The following is a 16,828-nucleotide window of genomic DNA, read 5'->3' as shown; positions in this document are numbered from 1 at the left end:
ATACGGCACCCCAGAACGCACGACTCACTAAAAGAGCTGCGGAACTCAAACACCGCCTGAAATGACGCGGAGTACAGCCACTTTGTGCACATGCACTGAGGATGGAGCTTTCGGAGACCGGCTGAATTTTCCAGTCACTTTTTGTCATTACGTGGATTCTTAGTTGTCCAAAAAACCCCTCTGCCTCGTAACACTCCACAGCTTTAACACCGTGGCATGCCGATGACTTCCAAAACCCGCGGCCAGCCCCGCCTCATCCCCAGAGCTGCGGGCTTATATAAACGACGGCCTACGGGACCTGGACCTGTATACTGGAAAGATCTCTCAAACGACTGCGGCCAACACAGAACTCGTGCAATGACCCGCACACCCCGTCCTCCTCACTGGTCTCTTCCAGCTCAGTAAACTGTTCCAAAGCCACACAATCGCTTCGGCCAAAACCCAGGTGCTGTCCGGATTCTGTCTGTTCCTTCACTCCCCGCATCTCCACGGGCAATGAGCTCTGCGGGTTCTACTTCCAGAATCCATCCCAAGTGCACCCACTGCTCTCCAGCGGTGTCTCCAACGACCTTCCCAAGCCGCCCCATCTCTTGCTTTATAACTAGTCTAGCTACTCCTACTCTGAGCCTCTGTAACCCATTCAGGACAGCAGCAGGGTGACCTTTTAAAATCACAAATCACCTCACATCCCCTCCAGCTTAAAACCTTTGCCCAGTACATCTACTATTCAAAAAGCTGACCATGAAATTTAGTATAAAACCCAGTTCTTTTCTTGCTTGGAAGTTCTAACAGAACCCGGCCCCATCCCACCTCTGTGGTTCACCTTGTGTCTCCGCCGACTCTGCTGTCCCACTGAGATCACACGGGACCTTTGGACACTACCTGTGCCAGTGGCCCGGAATGCCCTGACCCGAGGCCTCTGTGTACCGCATTGCTTCTTACTATTTAGGAATCAGTTGTTAAAAAGTCCTCTTCTCCTCAGCAAAACCCCCTTATGAAATCTAAAACAGCCAATCACAATATCTAGCAAAATAGTATCTGCCCTTTGGCACAGAAATCCACTTACAGGAATCATCCCAAAGAAACACTGGCAAAAGCAGGCCAGAGACAACCAGACATGACTGCCTCCTGCTGCAAGTACAAATACCACCAGCCAGATAATCGTGAGATGCGACACACACACATACACATGCGCACACGCGCACACACATGTGCGAGCACACACACACACACACACACACCTGATCAATCTTCTCTCGATCTAACTGCCAACTTACAGGGAGTACGGGGACACAGGAACATGCAGTCAGCAAGATGTAAAATACAGACACAGGAACTAGCCAGGATAAATAAACAAGATGACTGGTGTGGGAGGTGGGACAGAGGAGAGAAAACACATGGAGGAGGAACTAACAGGTTAAAAGAAATTTAAGAGAGAAATAATCCAATTTCAGTCTATGACCCTTATTGGGACCCAGATTCACGAATCCTGCTTAAATAAGAAGAAATAATTGGTCAAGTTTAAAGCCTTCTATTTGCGACACTTGCATGACCATTGTGAACACTGTGCAGCTGTGAGAACAGTATTCTGAGTAAGTGTTTAAAACAAGTGTCTGTCTTTTAGAGACATCTCCTCAAACAGTTATGGGTAAGTCATACAATGCGGGGCTCTGCTTCCAAATTACAGGGTAAGGCAGAGAAAATGGGCCGGGGTACACTAAGAACAGGACTGGTCAGGAGTGGACAACTTCTGAAGCCGGGTGATGACTGGATGGAGGGTCATTAGACCAGTCTCACCACTTCTGTTTATGTTTGAAATTCTCCACGACAAAAGTTTATTTTAAAGCCAGCCAGTTCCTCACTATAACACTATTTTATTTCTCAGGACATTCATGTTAGGATGTAGTTTTTCATTATTCATTTCGTGTTGACTGTCCACCTCTCCATAAACATAAGCTTTCTAAGAACAAAAGCTTAGTCTTTACTGTTATTATCCCCAATGCCTAGAACAGTGCCAGGCTCTTGATTAATATTCCTGAATGAATAAATAAAACATCTGGGACCCCCATTGAGTTTTTAAAAGATGCTAACTTCACGGCGGCCAGCGCGGCACCAGGGGTGATACGATGACACCGGCCGGCGGGAGCTTACCTTCACTTCGATGAAGTCGGGGTTCCCCAGGGACACCAGCTCTGCGTAGGCCTGGAGTTCGTCCCCATTCCACGCTTTCACTAGAGTCAGTCTGTACACAGTACGCTGTGGCTAAAACAGAGGAAAAGCCAACTTTGTTTTTATCTTGGTGGAAGTCACACCTAGGAAGATTTTCAAATTACTTCAGTGAGAACCCAGCGTATGCGAAATTCAGCACTAACTTCTGTAAGTCGAAGTTATATTTTGTAGAAAGATGAAAAAAATGTACACAATATAGTAAGATTCCCATAAGCCCTTTAAAGGCACAGATGCTAGCACGTATCTTCTCCCACTCTAACCTCCGACACAGCATTGGGCACCTGAATGTTTCCCGACAACCACACACTGATCTAGATTTAGTAAGAAACTGTAAATTGACCGAATGGTTCGAGACGCTGAAAATCAATTCAAATAACCTTCAGGCTCTCACTCACTCAAGTGATTATGCTAAGAATTTCTAATTACTCTGGTCTTCTCTCCTGCTTTCTCGTCCTTTAATGACCTCACCGGCAGCAAAGGCACATTTCTGAACTCTCAGTGCGGTCATCTGTCAACCATTTAAACAAAGGAGGTACTGGATCTCTGACAGCAACTGGACAACAGACATCAAAAGCTTTCAAGTTTATGCCTCTGACTTTGTAATTCCCTTCCAGGACCCCAGACAAACGTTCAAATGTTCAAAGCCTTATTTCAACATCTCAGAACATTCCTTGTAACGGGTTTGGAACCTAAAGCAAGCGTGGGGGCACGAGCGAAGACTCGCCTCTAACCCACAGTGTACGGCAAAGGTGCTGTGAAGTATGTGCCTGTGTGACCATGATTACGTCCACGGGCAGCAAGTTCCCAGGCAACATCCATGCTTTAAGCAGCAAGGTCCAAAATACTTCAGAGAAAAACAAAGTGAGGTGAGAAATGAACAAAACGGTATCAACCTCTCTACTTATGTTTGTTTGAAGATTTCTGTAATTAGTGAAAAAGAAGAAACACTTGAGATCTTTAATGAAAAAACATAATGAACGGTATTAGGCAGCCATACCACAAAATGTTCTCAAAAATTATTTTAAAATACAGTATGTAATGCAAGAAAAGACAGGAATCTTCCAGATTCCTCCTACACTGCTAGAATTCACCTAACAAAAACGGCAGAGAACTGCAGACCACGCTCATTTGTATTTATTATATACACAAAAATCTCACAGAAATTTTAGCAATAAAGATTTGGCACTATTTTAAAAATTCTAGGAATGCAGGGCGCCTGGGTGGCTTAGTCAGTTGAGTGTCCTGCTCCTGATTTCGGGTTAGGTCATGATCTCGGGGTCGCGGGATCGAGCCCCACATCGGGCTCTGTGCTCAGCGAGGAGTTGGCTGGAGATTCTCACTCTCCCTCTCCCCCTCCCCAGGATCATGCTCCCTCTCTAAAATAAATAAATAAAATCTCAAGAAAATTCTAGGAAGGTAGGGATGAGTCATTACATGGTTTAACAGAAAAATCTATGTGGTCACCTTCAAGGATACACAAAGATATTTGATATAACTTAAAAGCCGCCCCTAATTTTAAAGCAAAACAGAATAACAAATCAAAGACCATCTGTAACTAAAAAAACCGTATTCTTACCATAAAGAAAACAGTCTGCAGTTAACAGTCAATGTCACCCTCAGTCATTTAGGAAATACAGGCGTTCGCATTCAGCTGGACTAACAGGAGGATGCCCACTCCGTTACGTTTATTGACGCTTCCCCCGAACATTAAAAACAAAGCAGTACAGCAAGGGAACCAGAATTATTGGGTACTACACAAAAAATAACTACTTGCAAATGATATAACTGGCTTCTTGGAAACCTGAGAAAGTCAACTAAAAAATTATGCTAAGGAAAGTGACCAGTTACTAAATAAAAGTATAAAACGAACAGCTTTCCTGGCACAGATCAGTGGAGTAAAGTGGGTGCTGGGGCCAGACTGAATCCCAGACCACATACTTAGTTTGCTACCTTTACCCTCTGTTCTCAGTTTCTTTTTTTTAAAGATGTTATTTAATTACTTGAGAGACAGCACAGAGGGAGAGGGAGAAGCAGGCTCCCCACTGAGCAGGGAGCCCGACGTAGGGCTTGATCCCAGAGCCCTGGGACCACAACCTGAGCTGAAGGCAGACGCTCAACAACTGAGCCACCCAGGCCCCCTGTTCTCAGTTTCGACTCTAGGTAAACCGGGGGTCCTGCACAGGATAAAAAGGGTGAGTCCGCGTAGACCTTAGAACCCAGCCTGACAGCAGTAAGTCCTCAACAGTATTAGCTGCTAGACGCCAGCAAAGACCAATTATGAAATCCAAGCAAGGAAAATTTTACTGACAACCGTAAAACACCTCGTAATTAGTTTGTGAAGTAACACGGACACTCGAGAAAATAAACTTTTCCGAGAGACCTAAACAAACACACCTACACGGAGAGCCACGATAGGTTTATAAACACGACGTTAACTTAGCGGGAGTTTAACTTTCCCTTGAACAAACTGGCGATGGCTCCAGCGGCTGCAGCGGGGCGGGCAGGCACGCCGCGCTTACCACAAGCCAGCGGCTCTTTCACGTGCCTAACAGCAGAGCGAAGACTCCAGTATTTTCTAATCTCTACCACAAATCGTACAGAATCGGCCTGATTATCTTCACGTGACAGTTATGAAATCGAGGCCTAGAGCCGTCGAATAAATTTCCCGAAGTTACACAGCTGGAAAGCAGCGAGGCTGGGATGTGAACCCAGACAGTACGGCTCTCGCGCTCTGCTAAGCCTTTTCAGAATCAGGAAACGAAACACACAAAGAGAAAGGTGTATGAGACACGCATGTGCGGCTAAGGGGTTGACATAAAGAACACAACCCTTTGGCCACCATCGTTCCCTTTGTCCCCAGGACACCTAATACCCCGGAGTCACATCACAGTTGTAGATCCCTGCCTGTCTGAAATCCACATAAAGGGAACCATGTTCTTTTGTGTCTTGCTTCTGTCACTGAACATGTCTATGAAAGTCCTCCATGTCACCGGAAGTTCACATCTGCTCCTTTTCTTCGTTACCCAGCGTTCCGTTATTGGAATACAGAACAATTTACTCACCGTCCCCCCACCGATAGACATCTGGACCATTTCCACTTTTCAGCTGTTACACCTTTATGGCACTGGAGTTTAATTCTGCCTATTTCGGGAAATTGTATGACATGCTACTATGACGTATCTTCTTTTAGGTCTGGCTTCTCCCGCAGAAACCGACCTCTGTGAGAGTGCCCTACTGTGGCATGTAGCTGTCCAGACGTCTTCATTCCCGTGTACTGGTCCATCACATGGATATACTACTGGGGAAAGTTGTCTGTTTGCTCCCAGTTTGGGTCCCTTACAAAATAACGTTACCACCAGCATTGCTACACTTAACCCTTGAGATGCACGAGAGCACATATTTTTCTTGCACGCACTCAGAGCAGAAATGCTCGGCCTCTGGATATGCACTCACGCAATTCCGGACCTGCCAGCCCGGCTTCCGAAGTTACTCCACTTACTTTCGCGCGCAGGGTCTCAGAGTCCCAGCCGTCTCTCTCAGTCACAACACTTGGTGTTGTTAGTCTTTAAACTTTGCCACCCCTGTATTGTTTGATTTTGTATTTGCCTGATTACTAAAGAAGTTGATTACGTTTCTGGCCATTTGGATGTTAGCTTTTGTGAAGTAGCTGTTCTGGTGTATTAAATATTTCTTTATTGGGCTGTCTTTTTCCTACTGATTTTTTTCCAAATTCTTTATATATTCTGGCTACAAGAAGGCTATTATAAATGTCTTGGAAATATTTCCGCACACTTTATGGCTTTCCTTTTCACTTTCTTCATATCTCTGGGTCAGGAGAAGTAACTGATTTTCATACCTTTTTATCTATAACATACTTACAATCAAATTGCTAGACAAAGAGAAGCATTATGGGATTACTGGAAAAGGAGTATTCTTGGACTTGATTAGATTAGTTTATTTCAAATTATCAACTTCACATTCTGGGTTTTGCTGTGTCTGTGGGGAGGGTACTCAATGGAATAATTTCAGATACTTTATTTAAAGTCTGTTTAAAATTAGTTAAAATAGTTCCTAAGGTCTCTAGAAGAACAAAAGGGCGTTAGACTAGTTAGATTAGATTAAAACAAAAACTATGTGCAGATGTTGCTTGAAAGGTGAGAGCTGGAATTTCCTTTGCAAAGGAAATACTTAATACTGTTATTTTATTCTTCTTTGTTAAAAAAGAAAAAAAGAGTGTATACTGGATTGTATCCATTTAATTTGAATTAAACTTTTTTTTTCCAGTTTGGGGATTTAGTACTTTTAATTTGCACAGGCTCTAGAATGGTCATTACCACAGAATTTTCTGAATGTGGCGTGTTACCTGGTAGGGACAGGTACAGTGTGGTACCACGGAATATAAAAATGAGGATGAAGGTATTTAATTCAGGTAAACAGCTTAGCTACTTGCTGTTTAGTGTTCAGTGTTATTTGTAAAATGTCACAATGTGATTTGTCGAAAATGTCAAGAAGTTGGCATGTTATAATTACACGTGTTTTCTGTTAACTTTGAGGGTCTAAGACCCCCCGACCTGCCCCAGCGGCGCACACAAGCACAGCAATGTGGGGGGCAGGGAGATATCTGAATGTAGTATCACATCAAATGCGGCTGGTCTCTAGCAAGAGACCTCGATGTTTACCTCTAAAATTTAGACCAGATCTTTGTGACAGATTTTAAATTTGTGTTTTAACTTCTGATGTTTCCTGGAGTGAAGCAATACAGCAACTGAAAATACATGGACGAAAAACTGAGGTCAAGATACCAAAGGTAAATGTTAAATGCTTATCCAAGGGGACCGAGGGAGAAAAGGATTAAGTACAAAGCAGAAAAGGCCTGAGTAGTCAGGAAGGATGGGGGAAAGGAGCAAAAGTGTAAGATGAAAAAAGAAACATGGTCTGGCACAAGGAAGGGTCTGAGTCCATTTCAGCTACTGCCACCTCCACTAGCACCAGCAGCGACACAAGTCCCCTGTGCACACAGGTATCCACCGACAGACACTGGGTCCCTCTCTATGCCAGGCGTATTTCTAGTAGCTGGAGATACAGCAGTGAGCAAAGCAAACAAAGTGTTCCTTGTTGTATGACTTACATTCTATTCTGGTAAGTGAACAAAACCAGAATCAGAAAAAATGGGCCACAGTAGTAATACCAAGAGAGCAGAGGAGCTGGGAGACCAGCAGAGGCAAGCGTCCACCGCCGTGGCCTTCTGCACCATCTCCTCAATCTACAAAAGCCAAAATGAACATGGAGCAAGTGCATGCTTGTCAAAAAATTAATTCTGAACCGAATGACTTAAAGCAAACAAAACGAAAACTCTCAAAAATTAAAACAATTCCTCAGTGATGACTATTGTTTCTAAAAACAAAGGAATGTTTTAATAAATATTTTACTATCTCTACTAGAAACTGGGCACTCTACAAACTCCTCAGGAACCCGTCACTGAAATGGCTTTAAACGAAGTTTGGTACTATTTGTGGGAGACAAAACAGAATGTGTCAATCCGATGAGTCAAATAAACAAAGAATGAGAGAATAAATTCAAAGATATAACTCATGATAAACCAAATGAAATATTCTTTATTCAAGGCAAACTGTTACAGAATTACTCTGAAAATAAATTAAGTAACCAAACAATTTTAACCTTAGTGAACAACTAAACATGCAGATCAAGGAAAGAGGGTAAAGGCATGGTTATAAGACTCAGTGAAGGGGCGCCTGGGGGGCTCAGTGGGTTAAGCGTCTGCCTTCGGCTCAGGTGATGGTCTCAGGGTCCTGGGATCGAGCCCCGCATCAGGCTCTCTGCTTGGCAGGGAGCCTGCTTCCTCCTCTCTCTGCCTGCCTCTCTGCCTGCTTGTGATCTCTATCAAATAAATAAATAAATAAAATCTTTTAAAAAAAATTTTAAGAAGACTCAGTGAAGAAAATCTGATCCAACAGGAAATCATTAAAGGAACACTCGTCAAGCCACTAATAATGTTTACTTCCCAAAAAAGGAAGAGGATTGTAGGCTTATTATTTATGTTTCTTCTTAAAGATCCAAACACCATGAAGTGTACTAACACACACGTTACAAAAGTCTCAGGAAAGCAAAGAAAAAATGGCAAAAAGAATATTTGAAAAAAGAATGCCAATAACTTCAAAAACTTAGTGAAAAACATAAATTCACACATCCAAGAAGCTCAACAAATTCCAAGAAGGATGAACTCAGAGACCCACACTAGGACGCGTGATAATGAAACTGTCAAAAGACAAAGAGAACCCTGAAAGCAGCAAGACAGTGATTTATCACATATGAGACTCCTGATAAGGTCCAGAGCCCACTTCTCACATTTCTCAACACCAACCATAGTAGTCAGGACACAGCTGGGGAGGGAGTTGGGGGCGTGTCAATCAGGAATATTTTACCTGGCAAAACTATCCTTCAAAAAATAAAGGAGAAACCAAGCCACTCCCAGATGAAGAAAAGCTGAGGGGGTGCACTGGGAGCAGAACTGCCGGAGGAGAAGGTAAACGAGTCCTTCAGAACAACAGGAAAGGACACCAGACAGTAACTGGAAAGCAAATGAAGAAATAAAACTCCAATAAAGGTAACTGCATTGATAAATATAAAAGCCAGTATTACTCTATTTTTGGTCTGCAACTCCTCTTTTTGTTTCCAAATGTGATCTGAAAGATATCTACATAAAAGAATAACTACAGGGTGCCTGGGTGGCTCAGTCATTAAGCGTCTGCCTTCGGCTCAAGTCATGGTCTCAGGGTCCTGGGATCCAGACCCGCACTGGGCTTCCTGCTCTGTGGGGAGCCTGCTTTTCCCTCTCCCCTGGCCTGTGTTCCCTATCTTGCTGTCTCTCTCTCTCTCTCTCTCTTTCTCTGTCAAATAAATAAATCTAAAAAATCTAAATAAAATCTAAAAAAAAAAGTAATTACAAATCTATGTTAAATGGGCACACAGTGTATAAAAATGTAAGGTATGAAATTAACAACATAAACGAGGCAGATGGAGTTGTATAAGATCAGTTTTCCTATGTAATTGAAGTTAATCTAGCGCGAATTCAAACTAAACTTAAAAATTAAAGGTCTTCTCTACTATTAAGAAAATAACTAAAAAAACACGCAAAATGGAAAATGAAGAGGGAATCAAAAGGCACACTGGGAAAAAACCAATCAAACTAAAAAGGGCAGTACTGGAAGAAATGAGAAATAAAAAGATGCAAGACATATAGAAAACAAAAATCATACAAGTCTTCATCATAATCACCTTAAATGTAAGTTGACTAAATAAATTCACCTATTAAAAGACACAATGGATTTTTCTTAAAAAAAAAAAAATTAAAGCCTTCTATGCTGTCTACAAATTAGGTTCACTTCAGACCCAAAGATACATATTTGTTGAAAGTGAGAGGATGGAAAAATTAGGTTCCATGAAAGCAGTAAACAAGAGAGAGCTGGGGTGGCTATACTCCTAACAAACCAAATAGATTTTAAGTAAAGGTGGGTTAAGAGACAAGAAAGGCCCTTACATATTGATAAGACGGCTCACTCATCCAGCTATAACAATTATAAACATATATGCACCAAGCAACAAGCACACACAGAGGATCTGCCACAAGATTAACAGCCAGTCTCTCATCAGGAGTATGGCCAAACCAGGAGTGCCCACATGAACCTTTGGGGTCCAGAGTTCTTACTGGCGCTCCATCACACTTGCTCACATGGCTAATCTTGGGTTTCCAGAACCCTCCTGGAGGTTCAGGATCATATTTTTAGTTATCAGTTCCTCTGGAGATTGGAACTAATAATGGAATTAGTTAAGAAACTAATAGGGCTCCAAAGCCTCCACCATAAATCATATTTCTAGACTGTCCAGTGGCCAAAGCTCCCATGCAAACAAAGATACTTCTGTCAGGTAGGACATTCCAAGAATCAAGAGATCATCTCCCAGCAGTCGAGGGCAAAAGCCATACGTCTTAGGTAAAGTTAATTTTTCACTACACGCTAATTGGTCAGAGGAAAAATGAAAAGGGAAAATACTTTGAGATAAATAAAAACAAAACCACAACATACCGAAACAGAGAAACTGAAAAAGCAGTGCTTGGAGAAAAAATTAATAGCTGTAAACACCTACATTAAAAAAAAAAAAAAAAACTTAAACATTAACCTAAGCTCACACCTCAAGTATCTAGAAGAGTAAATTAAAACAAAAGCAAAAAGAAAGAAAGAAATACTAGAGAACAGAACAGAGTAAAAGAGAGAATGGAGAAATTCTGGAGAAGAAAGAAACCCCAAGCTGGTTCTATGAAAATATCAGCACAATTGACAAACCTGTAACTAGACTGAAAAAGAAAGAACACACAACTAAAACAGAAATGAAGGCAGAGACAATGCTGCCAACCTTGCAGAAGTAAAAAGGGGTACAAGAGAAGACTGTGAACCACTGTATGCCAACAAATTAGATATAACCTAAATTAAGTGGACAAATTCCTAGAAACACACAAATTATCAAAAAATGAATCACAGAGAAATGGAAAATCTGAACAGACCCGTAACAAGTAAAGAGATTAGATCAGTAATCAAAAAACTCCCAACCAAAAAAAGTCCAGAAACAGATGGCTTCACTGGTGAATTCTGCCAAACATTTCAAGAATAATTCTCCAACTCTTCCCATTAGCAGGAGAAGAGGGAACACTTTTGAACTCCTCTGAGACCACATTACCTTTGAACCAAAGATATCACAAGAAAAATGTCCAGTATCCCTTATGAACATAAATGCCGAAATCCTCAGTGAAATGCTATCACACCAAATCCAACAACGTATTAAAATATTATGCAGCATGAATAAGTGGGATTTATAATAGGAGTGAAAAAGAAACAGACTGCATGAATTCATTTGCATGAAATATCCAGAACAGGTGTATCCTTAGACAAAGAAAGCAGATTTGTGGTTGTCAGCAACTGGGTAAGGAGGGTGGCTTACTGGATATAAGACTTTGTTTTGGAATAATGAAATGCTTAGGAACTAGGTAGAGGTACTAACAACATCGTGAATGTACTAAGTGCCAGTGAGTTCTTCACTTTAGAATGGCTAACTTTATGTTATTTGAATTTCACCTCAATAAAAAATAAAAAGTTCTTGTCAAAATTCCAGCTGCCCATTTTTTGGCCGGGGGGGGGGGGGGGGTGGGGTGATTTTCAAGATGCGTACAGAAATGCATATGGACTCAAAGATCCAAAATAACTTTGAAAAAGAACAAATCTGGGGAACTCATACTTCCTGATTTCAAGACTCACTCAAAGCTCTAATAACCAAGACTGTGTGATAGTGACATGAGAATGGACACATGGATCAAGGCAACAGAACTGAGTCCAGAAGGGAACTCACACATTCATAGACAACTGCTCGGACAAGCATGTCAAGTCCATTCAACGGAGAAAGAACAGTCCTGAGACAACTGGACATTCACACACAAATGCATGAGGTGGAACCTCTACTTCATACTGTACATGAAAACTAAGTCCAAATTGATCAAAGATCTATATGTAAGAGTTAAGGAAATGAACCTCTTTCAAAAGCACAAGCAACAAATGAAAAAAATGAGTTGAACTTCATCAAAATGAAAAACTTTGGTGCTTCGGTCTGCTGGTTCCTCAGAAAGTGAAACATACAATTGCCATAAGACCTAACAATTCCGCTCCTAGGCAGATACACTTGGAAGAACTGGAAACTTAGATTCATATGAAAACTTGAACATGAATATTCACAGCCTGTTATCTGTAAGAGCCAAAAGGCGGAGAGCGTCCAATGTCTGTCAGCTGAAGGACGGACAAAATACAGCGCATCTGTACAACAGAGTATTGCTCGGCTAGAAGCACAAGGGCGGGTCCTGGTGCAAGCAATTACATGAATGACTCCTGAGAACAATCACGCTGACTGAAAGGAGCCGGACACTATTAAAGGGGCGTGGAATTCAATAATGCTAACAGCTGCACAACTTTGTGACCACACTAACGGCCAGCAAATTTATACACCTTAAAAAGGTAAATTTATGCTCTGTGAATTATATCTCAACTTTTAAAATAAGAAAAAGACTGAACATCTAAGAGCATCTCAGGAAGTCAGAAAGTGGATGGTAATCTAAATATAGGGAAGAAAAAAGGGGAAATAAAAGCAGAAATTAATGTAAGATAAAATACCTATAAAAATACGGTGAACTATCAGAAGAACTAATATTGTTAAAATGTCTGTAATACCCATAGACACCTACAGTTTCAATACAATCCCTATCAAAATCCCAATGGGATTTCACCAAATCAGAAAAAGCAACCTAAAAATTTGTATGAAACCCCAACACACCCTCAATAACCAAAGCCATCTTAAAAAAGAACAAAGCTGGAGGACTCACATTTCCGCTTTCAAAGTTGACTACAAAGCTACTGTAATCAAACCAGCATGGCACTGGCACAAAGACAGACACATCACCCAATGGAACAAAGAGCCCAAAGTAAACCCCTGCATGGACCGTCAACTAACATTTGACCAGGGAACCAAGAATACTCAACGGGGAAAGGACCGTCTCTTCAATCAATGGTGGCAGGAAAATTGGATAATCACGTACAGAGCAATGATAATGGACCCTTACCTTAAAACACTAACAAACATTGACTCGAAATGGATGAAAGACTTAGACATATGACCTGAAACCATAGAACTAGAGGAAAACCCAGAGGAAAAGTTCTCTGACGCTAATCTTAGCAATGACTATTCGGATATGACAACAAAAGCACCAGCGGCAGAACCTAAAACGGATGAATGGACCTACATCAAACTAAAAAGCTTCTGCAGAGCAAAGGAGACCATCCACAAAATGAAAAGACTACCTGCAGAATGGGAGAAGATATTTTACCAACACTTTACTGATAAAGAGCTAATATCTAAAGAACTCCTACAACTTAGTAACAAAAAACACAAACAATCGGATTTTAGAATGGGTGGAAGAACTGAACAGACATTTTTCCAAAGAAGATGCCCAAATGGCCCATGGATACACGAAAAGATGCTCAACATGAGAGAAATGTACGTCAGACCCACAGCGAGACATCTGCTGGTACGTGTCAGAACAGCTGTCCTTGAGATGGGAAAGGGGGACCCTGTTTAGATTGTGGGTTCCGGGAACCGCTAGTGGAAACGGGAACTGGTAGAGTCACTGTGGAGAGCAGCATGAAGGACTCTCAGGAAATACAAACTACAACTGGCGTATGACCCAGCAACCCCATCTCTGGTACATGTCCACAGGAAAGGAAACAGGATGTTCACTGTAGTCAATATACAGAAACAACAAAAGCGTCCATCAACAGAGGAGCAGTTTACGAACACATGGTGTCCACACACACACACACACACACACACACACACACACACACACTGGAGTATCACTCAGCCAGGAGAAAGAAGAAAATACTCCCGTTTGTGAGTAAATGGACAAAGAGGGGCCTCAAAGGCATGATAAGAGATGTAAATCAGAGAAAGACAAATACAATTAGTCAACTCTTGGATGACATGGTTTTGAACTGTGTGGGTCCAGTTACACGTGGACTTTCAGTAAATATATATATATATATACACACACACACAGTACTATAAATGTATTTTCCCTTCCTTAACGTTCTTAGTAATGTTTTCTTTTCTCTAGCTTGCTTTATTGTAAGAATATAATAGAATATATAGAACATTCAAAATATGTATTGGGGAATCAAAAGTTAATATGCAGATTTCCCACTACACGGGGAGATGGTGCCCTGAACCCCTATGATGTTTAACAGTCAACTGTATGGCATCACTTACACGTGGAATTTGCAAAAGCTGACTCATGGAAACAGTAGAACGGTGGTTACTAGAGGCTGTAGGGTGGGGAAATTGGAGAGGTATTGGCCGAAGGGTACAACTTGCAGCTGTAAGATGAGTGAAGCTCTGGAGATCTAACGAACACTGTGATTAATAGTCAACAATATTCTACGTCATACACTTCAAAGTTGCTAAGAGACTAATCTTAAATGTTCTCACCATAAAGAAATAGATAACCAGGGGCGCCTGGGTGGCTCAGTGGGTTAAGCCGCTGCTTTCGGCTCGGGTCATGATCTCAGGGTCCTGGAATCGAGTCCTGCATCGGGCTCTCTGCTCAGCGGGGAGCCTGCTTCCCCCCCCCCTCTGCCTGCCTCTCCATCTACTTGTGATCTCTCTCTCTCTCTCTGTCAAAAAAATAAATAAATAAAATCTTTAAAAAAAAAAAGAAGAAATAGATAACTATCGGACGTGATGGAAGTGCTAGCTTACACCGCCATGGTTACCATATCATATTATATAAGTGTATCAAATGAACACACCTTAACCGTACAAAATGTCACATGTCAATTATCAACTATAACTCAACAAAAAACCAGAAATGAGCCACAAGTATGGATATTTGATCTATTACCAAACTGCCACTACAGAACAAGGCAGAAAAGGGTAATATCTTAAATCAACAGTGCTGGTGGAAAAGATGTTCGTGTAGGGGTTAGAAGCACCGACACTTAAAAAGATGCCTTAATGGATTATAGACTTAAATGTGAAAGAGAAACAGAATATTTAGACGACAAGAATCTCATGACTTTCTTCAAACAGTTCGAGACAAACTCAACAGAAAAGCAAGCCTCATGAAGCTGCACTGCATTAAAATTTGCAACTTCTCCTTATCAAGATAGGATAAAAGAAAGAGACAAGCCAGAGTGAAAAAAGACATTTCCTCATATCTACCATATGAAAGTAACTTCTACAAACCAATAAGAAAAAAGATCATGCAAAAGAAATATTGACAAAAGCCATGGATGTCCCTGTATATCCTTGAGTAAGAATGGTTTTTATGATTTAGTGACACAGAACACTAACTTTGAAGCAAGTATCCTTTACAAAAGAGGGTATCAAATGACCAGTGAATAGAAACGCAAATAAAATCCACAAGAAAACAGTTTCACAACCACCACTAAGACTGACAAAACCAGTTGTTGGCAAGGATGCAAAACAGCCAGTACACATGACTGTTCGGAGAGTGAATTCACACGTTACCTTAGAAACTGTTCGGCGTCATTTACTGAAGGTGAATGCAAGCATGCCCCACGATCCGGCAAGTGTGCTCCCAGACGCACAGCCGAAGTCACGGAGCAGATGCACGCACCGAAACACCGGTACCGGAGTGTCACTAGTAGATGATTCACGACGGCCAAACACTGGAACAGTGTGGCGATGCTTCAACAGTAACACCGATTAACTGTGGCACGTTCGTACAATGAAGCGGAACAATGAAGATGAACGGACTAGAGCCACACACAGCACCATGGGTAAGTCTAACACACATGTGAAGTGAAACGTAGTTGAACCTCGAACAACATGGGTCTGTGCCGGGCCGCCTGCATGTGAATTGCTTATGGCGTGGTGCTGTAAATGTGCTTTCTCTTACGACTTTCCTAACGTTTGCCTTCCTCTAGCTTACTTTGTTATAAGAACACAACACATAATACCTACCCAAAATATGTGTGCATCGGCTGTGTTATTGATCAGGCTTCTGGCCAACAGCAGGCTTTAGTAGGTTTTTGAGGGGTAAAGTTACACATGGATATTCAGCTGCTCAAGGGTCAGCGCCCCAACCGCAGCACGGCTCAAGGGCCAGCTCTGTACTGTGATTCCATCTCTATAAAGTTCAAAAACAGGGAAAACCGTCTGACAGTGTTAGAAGTCAGTGATTACTGTTAGACAGAACAGGGCTAATGACCAGGGGGAGAGATGAATGGTTCAAAAGCGGGAGCTCTGACGGTGCTCTTAACGCTGCTGCGGCAGTCAGAGGTGCGTTTTGGAATAATTCACCTCGCTGTCCCCTTAAGCTCCGTGCACTTTTCTATAAGTATGATATACTCTTATAATAAATCCCATGAGAGGGATGCCTGGGAGGCTCAGTTGGTTAAGCGTCTGCCTTCAGGTCAGGTCATGGTCCTGGGGTCCTGGGACCGAGTCCTGCATTGCGCTCCTTGCTCGGCGAGGAGCCTGCTTCTCCCTCTGCCTCTGCCTGTTAAGCCTGCAGCTCTCCGTGCTTCTGCTCTCCCTCTGACAAACAAATAAATAAAAACCTTAAAAAAAAAAACCAAAAATTAAATAAAAAATAATCCTATAAGAGATGAAATAAACACAGAATGCCGGGAAAAGACACTCATTTTTTTAAAGCCCTTATATGTTATATACACGAGTGTTGACAGATAAAGTCACATATTTATTTGACTTGAAATATTCCAATGCCTCCTCTACCCACAAAACACAGCGGGGACAGATGAAACGAGAAATGAAGAGAGCCAATAGCTGTCAAATGAAGATGGCAGTCACACGGGAATTCATTCATTCTCTTTTCGCTTATGTGTTTTATGAAAATACATAATTGTGAGTTAGACAGAATTCTGTTGTTTCTAATTAGGCAGCGTTCAGTGCTACACGTTCTGGATAAGGTTATTATACCCCAGGACTACAGCGCTTAATTTCCACA

At 41.8% G+C, this 16,828-nt stretch overlaps 1 protein-coding gene across 1 annotated transcript in view; it reads right to left on the bottom strand.

The window, feature by feature from the left end:
• Nucleotides 1–16,828, bottom strand: part of LOC111146247 (S-adenosyl-L-methionine-dependent tRNA 4-demethylwyosine synthase-like) — a 204,297-nt gene that overhangs the window by 30,763 nt on the left and 156,706 nt on the right. The window contains exon 14 of the mRNA XM_022501708.1: nucleotides 2,152–2,262. Coding sequence (XP_022357416.1) covers nucleotides 2,152–2,262 — 111 coding nt within the window. The remainder of the gene's footprint in view (nucleotides 1–2,151; nucleotides 2,263–16,828) is intronic.

The sequence above is a fragment of the Enhydra lutris genome, unplaced genomic scaffold, assembly GCF_002288905.1.
Source record: "Enhydra lutris kenyoni isolate GAN:26980312 unplaced genomic scaffold, ASM228890v2 scaffoldscaffold13, whole genome shotgun sequence".
Taxonomy (NCBI): Eukaryota; Metazoa; Chordata; class Mammalia; order Carnivora; family Mustelidae; genus Enhydra; species Enhydra lutris.
Note: the sequence above shows the minus strand (reverse complement) of the source record. Positions and strands in the feature narration are given on the sequence as shown.